The sequence below is a fragment of the Pongo pygmaeus genome, chromosome 13 (genome assembly GCF_028885625.2).
Source record: "Pongo pygmaeus isolate AG05252 chromosome 13, NHGRI_mPonPyg2-v2.0_pri, whole genome shotgun sequence".
Taxonomy (NCBI): domain Eukaryota; kingdom Metazoa; phylum Chordata; class Mammalia; order Primates; family Hominidae; genus Pongo; species Pongo pygmaeus.
In genome coordinates this window covers 100,791,290-100,810,170 of record NC_072386.2, presented here as the reverse complement: position 1 = coordinate 100,810,170, position 18,881 = coordinate 100,791,290, and the positions used below count along the sequence as shown (strand labels likewise).

Genomic DNA, 18,881 nt, shown 5'->3' with positions numbered 1-18,881 from the left:
CAGAGGAAAACAACTTAAGTTTTCAATTCTGTTTTCATCATTTGCCTTTCTAAAGTCAAAGACAGAAAAACACTGAAAGATAAAATCAGCACAGTTACCTTGAAGACTGGGTTGGTTCAGAGGGCGACTGAGAAAAGTTTAGCACATACGACATCCCAATGAGTTTTTGGAAAGCATTCAGTAATGACAAACGACGTTGATCAAAGAAAAAGCATGAATCAGAATTCAAGAGTTACTTGCTCAGCCTTCCTGAGCAAAATGACCATCTTACCCCTCAATTTGTGAATTTTTACCATGCACTTCCTCAACAGGACTCACCTGGGCACATGCTGGTTCATCTCTATCATTGCCAGGTGTTTGTTTTAAAATCTACTGTGGGTCTTTAATCTTAAAAATAAAGTTATACTGCATGTGCTGTTTATAAAAACTATTCATTTTATTTATATTTCCTAACAGCCTAAATTGCTCATCAGAAAGGTTCTGCGTTTTTGCAAATATGGCCTAAATAGTTCTGAGAGGAAGAACTATCTACTTCTAGTCAACACAAAAGAAGTAAAAGTTTTTCCATTAAATCACATTTATTAATCAGGAAAAACTGAACAAAGACTGGGTATTAGATGAATATTTGGAATTATTGTTAATGCCTTTGGTTGGAATAATTTTGATTATTTTTTAATATCTTGTATATTAGATAACTATACTGAAGTATTTACTAGTGAGATTATGTAAATGCTTGGATTTGCTTTCAAATCCCCCCAAAAGAAAACAGTGTATAAGGAGACGGGGAAGGTGAATATAGCTAAAGCAAGCGCAGCAAAATGTTGATAATAGCTGAGTAGGTAGTAGATGGGAGTTCAGCATATGCTCCTCTCTACTTTTGTGTATGCTGGAAACTTTCTACAACCAAAAAATTTGTTTAAACCACATTTACTGACTATGAGGTAATGAGCCTTGTGTCGATATTCATGAATCTTGGAGTAAATACATTGACTATTCAGTCCACAAATATGCAAACGCATGGTATCTAGGAAACCCATGGTCTGCAATTATAGAATATTAAGATGAATCCCTTCTTAAAAAGACAATGTAGCTGGCTTGCTCTTCTTTTTTTTTTTTTTTTTTTTTTGAGACAGAGTCTCACTCTGTTGCCTAGTCTGAAGTGCAATGGCGTGATCTCAGCTCACTGCAACCACTGCCTTCCAGGTTCAAATGATTCTCCTGCCTCAGCCTCCTGAGTAGCTGGGATTACAGGCATGTGCCATCACGCCTGGCCAATTTTTGTATTTTTAGTAGAGATGGAGTTTCACCATGTTGACCAGACTGGTCTCAAACTCCTGACCTCAAGTGATCCACCCGCCTCGGCCTACCAAAGTGCTGGAATTACAGGTGTGAGCCACCGTGCCCGGCCTCAGTGCTTTTATTAATATGTAAGATCCCTGAATTTAGTTGCTTTATCCTTCAGGCTCTGCATCACTTTACACACATCTCTATCAAAGCACTTTTTTCTTTATATCATGGCTAGTTTACGTGTCTGAATTGCTTTGATAGCAACCAAAGTGCTCGGATTACAAAGTGCCTTGGCCTCCCAAAGTGCTGGGATTACAGGTGTGAGCCACCGTGCCCGGCCTCAGGGCTTTTATTAATATGTAAGATTCCTGAACTTAGTTGCTTTATCCTTCAGGCTCTGCATCACTTTACACACATCTCTATCAAAGAAAAGCACTTTTTTCTTTATATCATGGCTAGTTTACGTGTCTGAATTGCTTTGATAGCAAGGTTTATTTCTCATGGATGGGTGCAGTGATTAAAAGCACAAGCTCTGGAATTTGACTGCCCATATCCAAACCCTGGTCCTTCCCTTTACTAGCCATGTGATTTGGATGCCTCTTTCCTCATCTGTGTAATGGAAGCAATAATAGGGCCCACTCTTACTGATGTTTCTGTAAGGATTAAGGGGTCTCACAAACAATAAGTACACACACAAACTTATGACTTTTATGCTTTAGTGTCCTTAAAAGAAAGGCCAGTATTGAGAGATGTACTCTATCAAGCCCTTGGAACTGAACTTGAAGAATACTCTTGTCCTTGCCCTGCTGTGCTGTGCTATCAATTCGCCAAGACAATCTATTTTCCTATAACTGACCCACCTGGTGTCCCTGCTGTCAACACAATACCAGTGACTCTCCCAGTGGAATTTTACAGGCTTGGTGTTCAGGATTCTGACTCAGGTATTAAAATAAAGGCTTGGGGATTAACAAACTCTTGGCAGAGTCAGCTCACCGTATTCTCAGAGCAGTGTCTAGGTAGCAGTTAGACTTAAACATAAATCACAAAATTCAACAGAGTTAAGCTATTTAACATGTTTTATTCATCCAATATAAATATAATATGTATTTTACATATCTTAACATCTCTGAAATGGGAATGCATCTTGCAATAGCATTGCATAGTATGATTGGCAATTTAATGATTTATCTTACAAACATGATATCTTAGGTTCAACAAGAACTGATAAGATTAAATCTTCGCTGGGCGCAGTGGTTCATGCCTGGTGACCCAGCACTTTGGGAGGCCAAGGCAGGTGGATCACCTGAGGTCAGGAGTTCGAGACAAGTCTGGCCAACATAGTGAAACCCTGTCTCTACTAAAAATACAAAAAATTAGCTGGGCATGGTGGCGGGTGACTGTAATCCCAGCTACTCAGGAGGCTGAGGCAGGAGAATCACTTGAACCCGGGAGGTGGAGGTGCAGTGAGCTAAGATTGTGCCATTGCACTCCAGCCTCAGCAACGAGAGTGAAACTCTGTCTCAAAATAAAAATAAGAAAAAAAGAAAAAAATATTAAATCTTCAGAATGTGGCATTGTATCAATATAATATTTGGCATATGGAAACCTACAGGCTTAGGCAAATTACTGGCCAAAGACTCAGAGGTTTTTTTCTCTACCCAGAAATAGAGGTATTTTCCAGGTCTGTGAAAAGCCTTATGGTGTTTTTCTCTAGGGCTATGTTCTCAAAGCCCTGCTGTTTCTAACAAAAAAATGATCATCAAGATAAAAAAATAACATATGAGCTCCTTGAAAACCTGAGCCTTGATTTGAGAAAGGCTCTTTCCTAAGTGTCATTGTTTTGGTTTGTATGAGTCATTGTAGAATGCCACTCTAGATCTTAACAAGTCCTCTCCAACCCCCACCCCATTGGTTTCCCTAATAGCTGAGCAGAGAATATAAAAAGGAGGAGTTGGCTAGATCCAGCTTCTTCCCTGCTAAGACGCCTCTTATAATAGAGTCTTTCCCTTTCATACATTTAAACTTCCTTCTCCACCCAATATCGGCCTTGTCATCAAGCTCCCTGGTGATTCACATCCACAGGCACTGGAGGCCTGTCTTTTTTGGCAGCAATATCTAAGCTACACCCTACACCCTTACTTTGCCTTCCTATTGCTGATATGATAATTTCTCCTGTTTTTCCTGGTATGATGACCTTCAGCTTCACATGCTCTCCCAGGAAATGTGTCCTTCTCCAAAGCAGCTTCAGCAGAGTAAGAATCTTAACTAGCCAGTATCCTTGACAGCAAAAGCCTCTGCAGTGTTGTAACCAGAGGAGGAAAAGGCATTAGTAAAGTCCTTAAGATCCTTAAGGAACAGGGCCTCTCTTGATTTTCACATTTTACAAATGAGGCTCAGAGAGTGAGGGACTTACCCAGAGTGACACCATCACTTCTAAAAGAGTGAAGAACAGAACCTTGGCCATCACCTCCAGCCCTTCCTTCAGGAGGATGTGCTTCTTCCCTCAGTTTAGATTCTCCCCAATCACAGTCTCAAAAACAGCAGATAAATTGCAATCCTGGACAGCTATCATGCTCTTTGTAATCTTTCCGGATTATAATAAAAGGGTATGAGAATGCACTGGACATCACTGTCTTAATACAAAAAGTGGTGGCTCTATAAGTGTAGCAGTGTGCTTGGAAGTGGAGCTTGAAGGTACATGTGCATATGACTTTATTTAAGATTAAGAAAGAATCAGTTGTCCGCATTGAAGCATGGAGGGTATGTGGAAAGGGGAACAGCATGACCCAACCTATGTCCTTGGCATCCTCACTCAACCAGGCAATAGGTTCCTCATCTTTGACCCCTTGGATGCCTTCCCCATTTGGGGATCTTCCCTGACTAGGTCCCTTTATCATCCATTCTTTATGGTAAAATTATGACATTGACTTGGGGATGAACTCGCCTTTCCCATGTTAGCAAACATCTTGGCTGCATTCCCTTTTAAACAAAAACACATGGGAACACACACACACACAATCCCAAAAAGTTTCAATAGTTTTGTCTCAAATAAAGGCAAGAAACCAAAACTTAACAGGCTTAGTAATAGTTGGGAGTAAAAAGAATCTGGCATTTGCCCCTCTTATTCCAACTTAGTCCTCTTGCTCTCCAGAAAAGTAGGAGGCCTCCCTGCCCAGACGCTCATGATGTTCCCTCATAGATGTTCCCTAAAATCAAGGAGAGAGACCCAGTCCAAGTCCCCCCTTCTCTCCTCTTCCCATTTTCCTTTCAACATTTCTTTTTTTTTTTTTTTTTTTTTTTGAGACGGAGTCTCACACTGTTGCCCAGGCTGGAGTGCAGTGGTGTGATCTCAGCTCACTGCGAGCTCTGCCTCCCGGGTTCACGCCATTCTCCTGCCTCAGCCTCCCGAGTACCTGGGACTACAGGTGCCCGCCACCACGCCCGGCTAATTTTTTGTATTTTTAGTAGAGACGGGGTTTCACCGTGTTAGCCAGGATGGTCTCGATCTCCCGACCTCGTGATCCGCCCGTCTTGGCCTCCCAAAGTGCTGGGATTACAGGCGTGAGCCACCGTGCCCGGCCTCAACATTTCTTTTCCTCCAGAAGTCTCCACCTCTCTTCAGCTCTGGATCCTTAACATGAGACATCTCTGCAACCTATGTTGTGAAGTGACTTTCGACACGTGTTGTCACTGTCCTTCCCTGCCAGGAATCCATGTCCCTGCAGTTGTCCTGTGCTCAACACACTGGCTTATGACATGCTACTAAGGAAACAGAAGCCCTTTTCCCACCCACTCATTGTTGCGGCAGTGTAGCACGATGATCACCAAGGATCACAGCTCACATTCCCAACATCTTATGAGGAGTGTGTGTGGGGAGGGTGTGGTAGCTTACACCTGGAATCCCAGCACTTTTGGAGGCTGAGATGGGAGGATCATTTGAGCCCAGGAGTTCAAGACCAGCCTAGGCAACATAATGAGCCCCCCATCTCTGCAAGTAATAAATAATTTTTTAAAAAAACTAGCCGGGAATGGTGGCATGCACCTGTTGTCACAGCGACTCAGGAGGCTGTGTTGGGGGGATTGCTCAAGCCCAGGCAGTCGAGGCTGCAGTAAGCCATGATCATGCCACTGCACTCCAGCCTGGGCAACAGAGCGAGACCCCATCTCAAAAAAACAAAAAGTGGTAATTTAATCTCCTCCGCATGTCTACATTGGCTTTACTCCTTGTTTTTTCTCTTGGGGGAGGAGAATGGAGGGCAGAAAGAAAGGAAAGCAACTAGGGAAGTGATAGAGGGAAAGGAGTGCAAAAGATTTTGATCAAGCACCAAACTGTTTCCAAGTGACAGGGCTGGGTGATTAAGCACCAACTACAGGACCAAGAACTGCTCCCACAAGGTGTTTGTGTTCCAGAATTCATATTAGGCAACCCAGGAATCACAGGCCCTGTGCCTTTCCCACGTCATGTAGCACATGTAGTACACTCTGGTAGAATTCTCGATTACAGCAACTGTCCCAAGGAGCATCAAAAAGTAACAGTGGTAAAAGTCTAGAAAGTCACAAGCGATTGAGCTACATACCTGATCATCAAAGAGCTTCTAGAAAACTGGACTCGCATACACTAAAATCTACCTCTTCTATGACCCAAACACTTCTTTTACTTGTTACATCACATGTGAAAAAGTGTGGATTGAGACCCCCCCACAAACACACCAAAAAAAAGAGAGAAGGTAGCCTAGCTAAGGAGCTGTGTGCTCTAAATCTTCTATTTGAGTTGTTTTGCTTTTATCATGAAATAGCATTATCAAAATCCAGAAGAGGATTTTTCCTAGACAGGCCAAAGGGAAACTCTGTTTCAGTAAACTTCAGACCTAGGTTCTACCTAACTTCCAAATGTCTTAACTCTGTCATTCATCTTTAGGCCCTAGTATAGGTGCACAGTGACAGCTGGCTTAGCATTAAATGAATGAGAATCACAATCTCATGCATCTGTGGAGCACTTCATTGCTTTCAAAGCCAGTTTCTCTTTTTATTTTTACCTTGCAACAACTCAGTAAGTTAGGTAGGCCAAGTCATCTAATCCCTTTTTTTTTTTTTTTTTTTTGAGACGGAGTCTTGCTCTGTTGCCAGGCTGAAGTGCAGTGGCACGATCTCAGCTCACTGCAACCTTCACCTCCCGGGTTCAAGCAATTCCTCTGCCTCAGCCTCCTGAGTAACTGGGACTACAGGCACCCACCACCACACCCGGCTAATTTTTTTGTATTTTAGTAGAGATGGGGTTTCACCATGTTAGCCATGGTGGTCTCCTGACCTCGTAATCCACCCTCCTCGGCCTCCAAAAGTGCTGGGATTACAGGCGTGAGCCACTGTGCCCGGCCCTATCCCTATTTTTATAAATCACAGTGTTTAGGTTTAAAGTGATAAGAGGTCATGGTATCCTTTGAGGAACAACACGATTTACTGGCACTTTAAATTAGCAACTTAAATTGTAGATTCTGGGGCATGGCAATGTCTGACTACAGGTCAGGGAGAAACCATGTGGACTATTGGTGGGTATATTAGTCAAAGTTCTCTGGACAAACAGAACTGATTGTGTGTGTGTGTGTGCGTGTTTATTATGAAGAATTGGCTCATAGGATTATGGAGGTTAAGTTCCACGATCTACCATCTCAAGCTATAGGCTCAGAAAAGCCAGTGGTATAATTCAGTCCAAGTCCAAACGCTAAAAACCAAAGGAGCTGATGGTATAAATCCCGGTCCCAGAATACAAATTAGATGAGATATTCAGTTGCAGCAGTGAGACAGAAAAAAAAAGGGGTGAACTCCTCCTTCTGCCTTTTTTTCTATTCAGGCACTCAATGGATTAGATGGTGCCCAATCAATTGGGAAAGGCAATCTACTTGACTGAGTCCACAGATTGAAATGTTAATCTCATCCAGAAACACCTTCACAGACACACCTAGAAATGCTATTTAATCTGGGCATTTTAGCAGCAGAACAGCTCAATTCAATTAAAGAAACACCTGTGCTCTGGAGAAGCATGGTTTGAGACCAACGCCTAGAAGTGAAAATACTGATTCATAAGGGATTAAGTGGCTTTCTCACGGTCACACAAGTAATCAGTAACATAGTCAGAGTTCAATCCTTTTTCCATGAGACCAAGTAGCCTCTTGAAATTTAGTTAGCATGAAAATCATTTTTTTTTCTTGAGACAGAGTCTCACTCTCACCCAGGCTGCAGTTCAGTGGTGCGATCTCAGCTTACTGCAACCTCCATCTCCTGGGTTCAAGCAATTCTCATGCCTTAGACTCCTGAGTAGCTGGGACTACAGGCGCCTGCCACCATGTCTGGCTAATTTTTGTATTTTCAGTAGAGATGGGGTTTCACCATGTAGGCCAGGCTGATCTTGAACTCCTGATCTCAAGTGATTGGCTTGCCTCAGTCTCCCAAAGTTCTGGGATTACAGGCATGAGCCACTGCACCTGGCTAGCATGAAAATCTTAAAGATTGATTAATAATCTAGGAGATATAAAAGAAAAGTGATTGAAGTTCAAATGGCTCTAGAACTTCAATAGCAGAAGCCATCTAACCCATCCCCCTCTTATCTATAGAATCACACACAATTCTTCCCAATCTGGAATGAATGGAAGGTGCTCAGATATGATTGTGTCACCTTATGATAAACCACTGTGTCCAACTTGATATGTAGTGATTCACATACTTATTTATGTCTCTAGGTATTTGTGTTCTCTTTGATTAACTATATATATATAAAATAAAGACAGGGTCTAGCTATGTTATCCAGGCTGGTCTCAAACTCCTGGCCTCAAGCAATCCTCCACAGCCTCAGCATCCCAAAGTGCTGGGTTTATAGGCATGAGCCACCATGCCCAGCATGATTAAACTACATTTTAATCTAGGACGTGGACCATGAAACAAAGGCCTGTGGGCTAAATTCAGCCCAGTGCCTGTTTTGTAAATAAAGTTTTATGGGAACACAGCCATGCCTGTTTATTTATCTATTATCTATGGCCACTTTTGTGTGACTATCTGGCCCTTCACAGAAAAAGTTTGCTGACAGAGTCGTCATACAATTACTTTACTTTTTCTCTAATCATATTAGAGTCTATAGGTATGCCTTTCTTACAGCAATCCTACTTACATATAAACGCTGCATTTTTAATATGAGATAAAAAGGGAGTTTGCAAAAAGTGTAAAGTATTCATGCTTGCTGGCATAGCTGCAGTGAGCTTCAGAAATTTCGTTTTCTTTTTTTATAATGGTCGTTATGCTGGATTCATTTATCTTGAAATGGCAGGCAACTGCATCTGCAGACCTCAATCTATGGTACATATCAAGCAATTCAGCTTTTTCTTGTAATGTCATGACTTTTCTCTGCTTCTTGGAAGCACTTCCAGCATCACTAACGGCACTTCGTATGGGTCCCATGGTGTTATTCAAGCTTTATAGTATTGCACTAAACACTATGAAAAATATGCAAGAACTGCCAGAGATCACATCTTACAGTGAGACACACTTTACTGGAGTGACAACAGCTCACTCAGAGATGATGAGCATCTCACAGTGTTTTAAGAGAATACTTGTAATACTTAAGCTCACCACAATGGCGACAGGAGGTAGTTACAAAATTATTACAGTAGTACAGTTGTAGTAAATTGATCTAATTTGTACTAAATTGTACTAAATGATCTAATACTGCATCTTTGCATTTGTTCATATTTCTCTCGACTATGAAACGTACCATGTGCGATCTGTTTGTGTATGTAAGTTTTGATAAATCTTAAGTTTTTATAATAGATTTGTGTCAGCCGGGTGCGGTGGCTCATGCTTGTAATCCCAGCAATTTGGGAGGCTGAGGTGGGTGGATCACCTGAGGTCAGGAGTTCGAGACCAGCCTAGCCAACATGGCAAAACCCTGTCTATACTGAAAATACAAAAATTAGCCGGGCGTGTTGACAGGCACCTGTAATCCCAGCTACACAGGAGGCTGAGGCAGGAGAATCGCTTGAACCCAGGAGGCAGAGGTTGCAGTGAGCAAAGCTCACGCCACTGCACTCCAGCCTGGGTGACAAGAGCGAGGATCTGCCTTAAAAAAAAAAAAAAAAAAAAAAAGACTTGTGTCTATTTTATGGTAGTAAATTATAAAATTGGTATTTATGTGTGTTTCTTGGATTCATGACATACCTTTTTCTTAATTTTTTTTATATTCCCAGGCTGCGCAGTTTGGCTTCAAGTTTTTTCAAATTGTCACAAATTTCCAAAAATTTTTCTAAAATATTTATTGAAAAAAATCCACACAGAAGTAGACCCATACATTTCAAACCCATTTTGTTAAAGGGTCAACTGTATAGTAAACACATTCATGAGTAGCATAGTTGTTTGTCACCATTATCGAGTGTTCTGTGCTATACATAATTGTATGAGCTATATTTTGCAGATCTGGCAGCCCAACGTGTTTACAACAGCATTGACACAAACACGCGAGTAAAGTGTTAGTAGATGACAGGAATTCTAATCCCATTATCATATATTTGGTTTATCCCTGATGAACCAAATTTTCTTCAAAAATGTATATTCATCTTTTAATCAAATACATGTTATTTTTAAAACTATTTTGTGAAATGCTTGAACAAAAAAATAAACACTTTAAAATTATTTCCCTCCAGAGCCTTTTCTGCTACTGCTAAGCTTTTTTCTATACGATGGTATAATTTACTAAGCCACATTATTGTGGCACAAGACAGATACAAGATACAGGATTGCGCAGGAATAGACTCTTACACTGATAACACATTATAAGTTCTGTCTACAAGCAATATGCATTTGGGGACCCTCTTTAATAATGCCGTCTCTTAGCCTGGCGTGGTGGCGCATGCCTGTAGTTCCAGCTACTCAGGAGGGTGAGCTGGGAGGATGGCTTGAGCATGGGAGATTGAGGCTGCAGTGATGGGGCAACCTGCATATCAGCGCCTCTGCACAATGACGGCGCCACTGCACACCAGCCTGAGTGACAGAGCAAGACCCCGTCAAATAAAATACATAAAATAAAAAATAAAATAATACCATCTCACATTTTTCTGTCCTTTCCCAATAGTAGGCTGCTCCAATGAAGCAGTTTTCCTGAATTTATTACAGTGACTTTTTTTCTTGCTAAAACATTAAAACTTGATATTCTTTCTTAACGTTCTTGTCCCTATTCCTTGGTTTATGCACGGGAACACTGAGGTTCACTTCCGTTTTCATGAAATATGTTTGCTGAATAATTTTTTTTTTAGATGGAGTCTCACTCTGTTGCCCAGGCTGGAGTGCAATGGCGCAACCTCAGCTCACTGCAATCTTCGCCTCCCGGGTTCAAGAGATTCTCCTGCCTCAGCCTCCTAAGTAGCTGGGATTACAGGTGCACACCACCACACCCAGCTAATTTTTGTATTTTTAGTAGAAACGGGTTTTCACCATGTTGGTCAGGCTAGTCTCGAACTCCTGACCTCGTGATCCGCCTGCCTCGGCCTCCCAAAGTGCTGGGATTACAGGCGTGAGCCACCGTGCCTGGCCTGCTGAATCATTTTTCTAAACTGACCCAAATGTAACAGCTCCCTTACTCTAAATGCTTGTTTAGTACAGAGAGGCAGGCATTTGCCTGACCTCAGTCTCTCTGTCCCAGCTCTTTTCATGCCTGAAGGAAAATCCAAGGACTTTTAAGATCAGAATCTACAAAGTTTTAGATAATGATGTACATGTTTGTCCTCACTATGATCAATTTCTGCATATCTCACAGCAGCGCACAAAGACACAGCCTACAAAAGCCAGAGGCATGAGTTTGCCCCATGCTGGCGATAATTGCCGTAATACTACATAACTCATTTTTGTGGAACATTTTGTCCTTGGCACAGTTTTTGCACATGTAGATTCATTCATGGCCCTTAAAGCACATTGCAGGGGTTGAATGAAGAGTGAGAATGGTCTTTTCTGTCTTGGTATTTTGTTCAGTTCTTGGCCTCGTGGGTTTCTTTTTCTCCACACTTTTCAAGATGTGCACTATCCATGGTATCCAACCCCTCAACTCCTGCTCAATAACCTGTAGCCAGCACTGAGTGCCCTTCAATTAATAGAGCTTTTTCCGCTCCTGTCTCTGAGATCAGCTACAGAGTTTTGCTTCCTAACAATAAGGAGGGGGGCGGTCACTGAAGGTTATAAATGTATCAAATAGCCCCATGTTCATGTTGCGATTCCAAGCAAACTGACTAATTTTGTTTTTTAGGGTTTTGTTGTTGTTTTGGGACAGGATCTTGCTCTTTCACCCAAGCTGGAGTGCAGTAGCATGACCATGGCTCTCTGTAGCCTCGACCTCCCAAGCTTGAATGATCCTCCCACCTCAGCCTCCTGAGTAGCTGGGACTACAGGCATGCACCACCACACCCAGCTAATTTTTTTAATTTTTTTGTGGAGATGGTATCTCGCCATGTTGCCCAGGCTGGTCTCAAACTCCTGGGCTCAAGCAATCTGCCCACCTCAGCTTCCCAAAATGCTGGGATTACTGTCGTGAGCCACTGCGCCCAGCCACTAATTTTAAATAAACATTTTTTTATGATAAATAAATCACTTTGTTGCAGTTGACTACTTGGCATTTAGGAAGAGCAGTTGTTGAATTTATCATCAACATCACAAGGCTAATGTTTAGCTGACACATACAGGAATGCTCATAGTAGTTGTTAAATTATTGAAATACATAATGGCTGATAAATAGGCTCTGCCCCCCCACCCTATTCCCACGTCCTACCTCACTGAGGCTGACCTAATCTGTTCCCTAGGGCACCCTGGATCTCCCCCAAATCCAGAAACTAAAAGGGTTTATGCCTGGCAAAGCAATTAGCTGAGCAGATGCATAGCTGTTGCTCATTCTGACTGATCAGCATGCAAGCCACTCAAATTGTTAAATATTTTGAATAATAATCCTGAGCCGTCATGGTGTCGATGACATGATACACCTGAGCAACATAAACCCATCCAGTGGTTTAAAAAAAAACCTCTAGCCCAGCGGTTCTCAAACTTGAGCAGGCAGCAGCGTCATCTGGGGAGCTTGTTAAAACACACACTGTCAGCCCTACCCTCAGAGATTCTGAGTCAGCAGGTCCAGGGTGGGGCCTGGGAATTGGCATTTCTCACAGTTCTCAAGTGGTGCTGATGTTGCTGGTTCACAGGTCCACAGAACAGTTCTCTGTTAGAAATTCTGTCTCCAGAACAGTGCTTCTCAAACATCAACGTTCACCAGAATCACACAGATTATAATTCAATGGATCTGGGATGGAACTACAAGTTCTATAGTTCTATCAAGCTCCCAGGTGATGCTAATGTCTATGTATGACCACGTAATGAAAGTCCTACTTATATGTTTTCTGGTTTTCTTTTGTTTTTTTGTTTTTGTTTTTTGGGTTTTTTTGTTTGTTTTTTTTTGAGACAGAGTGTCACTCTTTCACCCAGGCTGGAGTGCAGTGGTGCGATCTCAACTCACTGCAGCCTCCACCTCCTGGGTTCAAACATTTCTCCTGCCTCAGCCTCCTGAGTAGCTGGGATTACAGGCACATGCCACCATGCCTGGCTAATTTTTGTATTTTTAGTATACTGAGACGGGGTTTCACCATGCTGGCCGGGCTGGTCTCGAACTCCTGACCTCAAATGATCCACCCACCTCAGCCTCCCAAAGTGTTGGTATTACAGGTGTGAGCCACCACGCCCAGCCCCTAATTATAAGTTCTTTATCCTCTGTCTATAATTACTTTTTCGCCCTTCTTTCATTTAATTTTTAAACTTTGCTTTGCCTTCTTTTGCTCTTACTTTCTCCCTTTTCCTCTTACCAGTTTTCTTCTCTTCCTTTCCTTTCCTTTCTCTTTTTACTTCTTTTCTTTCCAGTCTGTTTTTCTTGTAGATTTCTCAAGATTTAAAATTCCCAACCCACTCTCAGGATTCTCTTCCTGGTTAAATTTTTTAAAAAACAAAATAAAAACAAAAACAAAAAATGCAACCCTGACTTCTCAAAAAGAGACTCTACCCAGACTGTCCTGGAGCTTCGTGAGTCCAACGAGGTAAGAAATTAGTCTAGGGAAACAAAGAAGGCAGTCAAGTGCAAAGGGAAAGCCCTGATGGCTCTTTTCTAGAAAATACTAGGCCAGTAGTCTTTTTCCAGGACTAGAAATTTGCCATGCTTACTGACTAGCTCTCTCTCTGCAAAACATTAAAAAAAAATCAATTTTAGTCAATTTGGCCATTTTCTGGATTGTAGTAGTGTTTATTCTAGTTGAGAATAAATAAACCTCTGTGAGCCATCAGCTTGTACTCTCCCTGTCCTTGGGCTAGGCAAGCTTCTTAGCAGCAAATTCCACAAAAAAGTCTACAAGCCCTGGCACTGAAAGGTAGAGGTACTGGCCCAGCCTTGCTTGACTTCCAGAAACCCCAGGGACATGGCCAGAGTTTGTTGGTGTAGCAGCTGTGTCTGAGCGTTCATTATGAACCATCTTCTTTTCAAATGCTGTGGAGAGAAGTTCAAGAAGAGCTAATTCCACAAGGAAAAGGAGAATGGAAATGGTAGATGTCTTCCTGGTGCAGAGAAAAAAGGAATTCACTCTGAATTCAGATCATCCAGTGCTAAATGGCTTTCTAAGAGACCTATATATTTTAGCTTACCCTGTGTTCCTTCCTACATGAGAAGCAACCCAGGCTTGGATTCTAAATTAATTCTAGCAATCATAAGTTATCTAAACTTGCTGTACCTGGACCATCTTACCTGTAGATGGACAGAATTACCTTAGCTAACTGGGCACTTATAAGATAACATGTATGAAAATAATGCTTACAATGGAGCTCACACTTTGAAGCAGCGGTTTTCCAGTGGGGACAATTTTGCCCCCCGGGAGACACTTGTGGTTATTACCACTTGGAGGTGCTACTGACATCTAGTGGGTAGAAGTCAGGGATGCTGCTAAACAGCCTACAATGCACAGGACAGCCCCCTATAACAAAGCATTATTGGCCCAAAGCATCAGGAATGCTGAGGTTAAGAAACCCTGCTTGGAAGATGTTCAGTTTGTGTCAACATCCATTTTTCCTTCTTGAATGAAAATAACAGAAAAGATGGAGGAGAAATAGATGAGGATAAGATCTACAATATATAGGCATGAATAAAATTTCTGGCTGTGATGGAGGATGCATCCCAATGAAAAAGAGAGAGAGAGAGAGAACAAGCAATGAACAAAGACATTGAAAATACTTCAAATACCTTTTTTAATTTTTTAAGCCAAAATTGACAAATGGGATCTAATTAAACTAAAGAGCTTCTGCACAGCAAAAGAAACTACCATCAGAGTGAACAGGCAACCTACACAATGGGAGAAAATTTTTGAAATCTACTCATCTGACAAAGGGCTAACATCCAGAATCTACAATGAACTCCAACAAATTTACAGGAAAAAAAAAACAACCCCATCAAAAAGTGGGCGAAGGATATGAACAGACACTTCTCAAAAGAAGACATTTATGCAGCCAAAAAACACATGAAAAAATGCTCATCATCACTGGCCATCAGAGAAATGCAAATCAAAACCACAATGAGATACCATCTCACACCAGTTAGAATGGTGATCATTAAAAAGTCAGGAAACAACAGGTGCTGGACAGGATATGGAGAAATAGGAACACTTTTACACTGTTGGTGGGACTGTAAACTAGTTCAACCATTGTGGAAGTCAGTGTGGCGATTCCTCAGGGATCTAGAACTAAAAATACCATTTGACCCAGAAATCCCATTACTGGGTATACACCCAAAGGATTATAAATCATGCTGCTATAAAGACACGTGCACATGTATGTTTATTGTGGCACTATTCACAATAGCAAAGACTTGGAACCAACCCAAATGTCCAACAATGGTAGACTGGATTAAGAAAATGTGACACATATACACCAGGGAATACTATGCAGCCATAAAAAATGATAAGTTCATGTCCTTTGTAGGGACATGGATGAAACTGGAAACCATCATTCTCAGCAAACTATCGCAAGGACAAAAAACCAAACACCACATGTTCTCAGTCATAGGTGGGAATTGAACAATGAGAACACATGGACACAGGAAGGGGAACATCACGCACCGGGGCCTGTTGTGGGGTGGGTGGAGGGGGGAGGGATAGCATTTGGAGATATATCTAATCTTAAATGACGAGTTACTGGGTGCAGCACACCAGCATGGCATATGTATACATATGTAACTAACCTGGACGTTGTGCACATGTACCCTAAAACTTGAAGTATAATAAAAAAAAATTTTGTTAATACATGTATTAGTCTGTTTGCACATTGCTGATAAAGACATACCCAAGACTAGGTAATTTATAAAGAAAAAGAGGTTTAATAGATTCACAGTTCCATGTGGCTGGGGAGGCCTCACAATTCTGGCAGAAGGCGAAAGTCACGTCTTACACGGCAGCAGGCAAGAGAGAATGAGAGCCAAGCAAATGCGGAAACGTCTTATAAAACCATCAGATCTCATGAGATGTATTCACTACCATGAGAAAAGTATGGAGGAACTGCCGCCATTATTCAATTATCTCCCACCGGTCCCTCCCACAACCCTTGGGAATTATGGGAGCTACAATTCAAGATGAGATTTGAGTGGGGACACAGCCAAACCATATCAATACATAATACTTCTACATATTTATGGGGTACATGTGATATTTTGTTACATGCATACTTCAAATACCTCTACAGAGGCAGCCACTGTCTCCATCTGACAGTTTTCATGCAACACATGACTAAAGGCCCAGAGCTGCATACATAGAAAAACAGAAAGAAGGATTTTGCTATTTTTGTTTTATTATAGAATCTACTATTTCTCATTTTGGTTGTTCTTGTTGCTCCGTAGATTTGAAGAACATTGGCCATGGCCATGTTCAGAATTTTTCTGACATCAGTTCTGAAAATGGCAAATCATCAAGTGCAGGGGTCAGCAAACTGCTGCTGTTCTTTGTACATCCTTAGAGCTGAGAATGGTTTTTACATTTTTTAAAGGTTGCAAAAAAATAAGGAACATGCAACAAAGACTGTATGTGGCCCTTAAAGCTAAAATAGTATCTGTTCCTTTAGAGAAAACATTTGCCAACCCTTGATCTAGTGCATAAAAGTGACATTTCTTTACTCTCTAAATAATTAGAGCAAAATAACAAAGTTCATGGAATTTATGACTCATGAAATCAAACTTACAGGAAACTCATTATTATAGGGTTAAGACTTTGGTATTTTTCTCAACAGCAAAATCGCGTCCTCAAATTCTTAAGTGAAAATCTCATCTATTTAATATTACTCTGCTTACTTCTCATTTGGTGATGGGATGGAGGGATTAGAGAAGGGAGAAGGATATTTAGAAATAGGTTATAAAAGATGAAAATAAAGCAAACACATCACTGATTCTGCGTATAAGGCCCTCAGTTTTCTGATTCTTGGCTGTCCACAAGTGAACTAGTCATGGCATAAAAGTGAAAATGGGATCCAAAGTCTGCCAAAGTTCCAGGTTCTGAGATGACATGTTTAATGATGTCATAGAGAAGTTACCCATGTATTCCAGGCAGGATACTGTAATAAATAGGAGACAGCTACAGTGATCCAACTAAACCAACAGGGGATTTTCATCAGCACTTCCCTGGTGTAATCATGGTGCAGATTATTAAAGACATGGCAAGTATTTATTTGGCTTCACTGAATATTTCAAATGTGGCCATCTTGGGAACAGATTTGAAAAACTTTAAGAATGTGTTCTCTCTATCCAGTCTTCTATCATTGCATTGTAGCAAGGGGAGAGTTTTAAATTCTTGCTCTTTATCTTGTTCCTTGAGGGATGGTACTATCTAGAAAAGCAGCCAAGGGGCAAATTGATAAAGAAGGGCTTTCTTCCTCCTGGACTCTTATTTCCTGCCTGAGTTCAGGTGAATCCCAGACCAGCTCCTAGTACATCCCATCCTGTATCTGATCCCATGGATACTACCTCAGTTGTGCTTGGAAAATTCCATGGAAGTAAGGGAGCCCACATCTTTATCCAAGGAAAGAGAACAGAAACCCCAGATGTGGAATGGGGTGGGAAAATTGGGAACAGCCCAATGTTGCTGTCACAATAAATCTAAATTCATGTATAGGACAGAGATAATTCTTGATTTGTAAAGGAGAAAATTGCCTCTAAAAGAGAGGTTCAGGGCTAGTTCGTTTAAGAGGTGGTGTGGGCATTAGAACCCAGACCTTCTGATGCCTGCCCTCATTACAGGAAGTCAAGAGCTGGAGGAGGGGAGAGGGTTTAGGGCCTGAGCCTCATATCCATGAGCACCCTCAGATTTAGACTTGTGACATTTTTCCCAAAGGTGGCTATACAGATCACAAAAATGACACTGACCAGATTGAAAGACAGTACTGCCCTGTAACTTTGATGTAAGAACATGTTTTGAAACATCACACATTTGCTAATGCTTTTGACACTTATTTTTTTAATGTTCTGGGGATGTCACAGAATAGCCCGGAGCCTTATTCCTTCAGAAGACCTTTTCTCTCTTCCCCAGGGACCTTTCCGGAATCCCTGCTCTCTGTCCTATCTTTATTCAGATGCCACCTTCTCTTTGAGGTTGACTGTGGTCATCTGGACTACAGTTGTAATACAACCCTCATTCTTCCTTCCTACTTCATTTTCTTTATTAGCAATTATCACTAATATACTATAACTATTACCTATTGACCTTACAGTAAGCTTCCCATTCTAAAATGTAAACTTCATGGAGACAGAATGCATAGTTTTTGTTTTGTTTTGTTTTGTTTTTGTCCACAGTGGTATCCTCACAGTTTGTGCAGTAGCTGGCATAGTATAGGCCTCAATAGGCATATGTTAAATAAATACCTATACTGTGAGAGTATTCCCTTCAGATAGTTTAGTCAAGTCAAGTTCATGGGTCCAACTAGGCCAGCTCACAACCAAACAACAACTACTGGAAAGTGAAGAGTGTTGGGAGCTTGTGAGGATAGCATCTACCTTATAACTTCAGAAGCAAGTGAGAAATAAAGGCTTGGCATGGCTCTCTGAAAAGTCAGTTACTCCATCCTAGAGGAATATTGATAAAGAAAGAGAGTGCATCTTCTTTGAGTCATCACTTTCACCTGATTGAAACTAAACAAAGTAGCCACATAATTGTCAAGGCTATTATAGAGCAGGCATGTTGTATTAGTCTATTTGCATACTGCTCTGAAGAAATGCCCAATACTTAGTAATTTATAAAGAAAAAGAGATCTAATGAACTCACGGTTCCACATGGCTGGGAAGGCCTCACAATCATGGCGAAGGCAAAGGAGGGGCAAAGGCATATCTGACACGGCGGCAGGCAAGACAGCATGTGCAGGGGAACTGCCCTTTATAAAACTGTCAGATCTTTTGAGACTGACTCACTGTCATGAGAACAGCATGGGAAAAACCCACCCCCATAATTCATTTACCTCCCACTAGGTCTCTCCCATGACATGTGGGGATTATGGGAGCTATAATATTCAAGATGAGA

The 18,881-nt window shown here is 41.4% G+C and overlaps 1 protein-coding gene across 11 annotated transcripts in view; it reads left to right on the top strand.

The window, feature by feature from the left end:
* The first annotated feature begins 16,877 nt into the window (after positions 1-16,877).
* TXNDC8 (thioredoxin domain containing 8) overlaps positions 16,878-18,881 on the top strand; it is a 39,184-nt gene continuing 37,180 nt past the window's right edge. For 8 of the 11 annotated variants that reach the window (XR_008504505.2, XM_054500623.1, XM_054500627.1 and 5 more), the window contains exon 1: positions 16,905-17,028. Coding sequence is in view for 10 of the 11 variants with exons in the window: in XM_054500623.1 (XP_054356598.1) it covers positions 17,005-17,028 (24 nt within the window). In the remaining variant the exon portion in view is untranslated. Of the gene's footprint in view, positions 17,029-18,881 lie in introns of all 11 variants that reach the window. The other 3 variants (XM_054500626.1, XM_054500629.1, XM_054500625.2) reach the window with 3 other exon arrangements.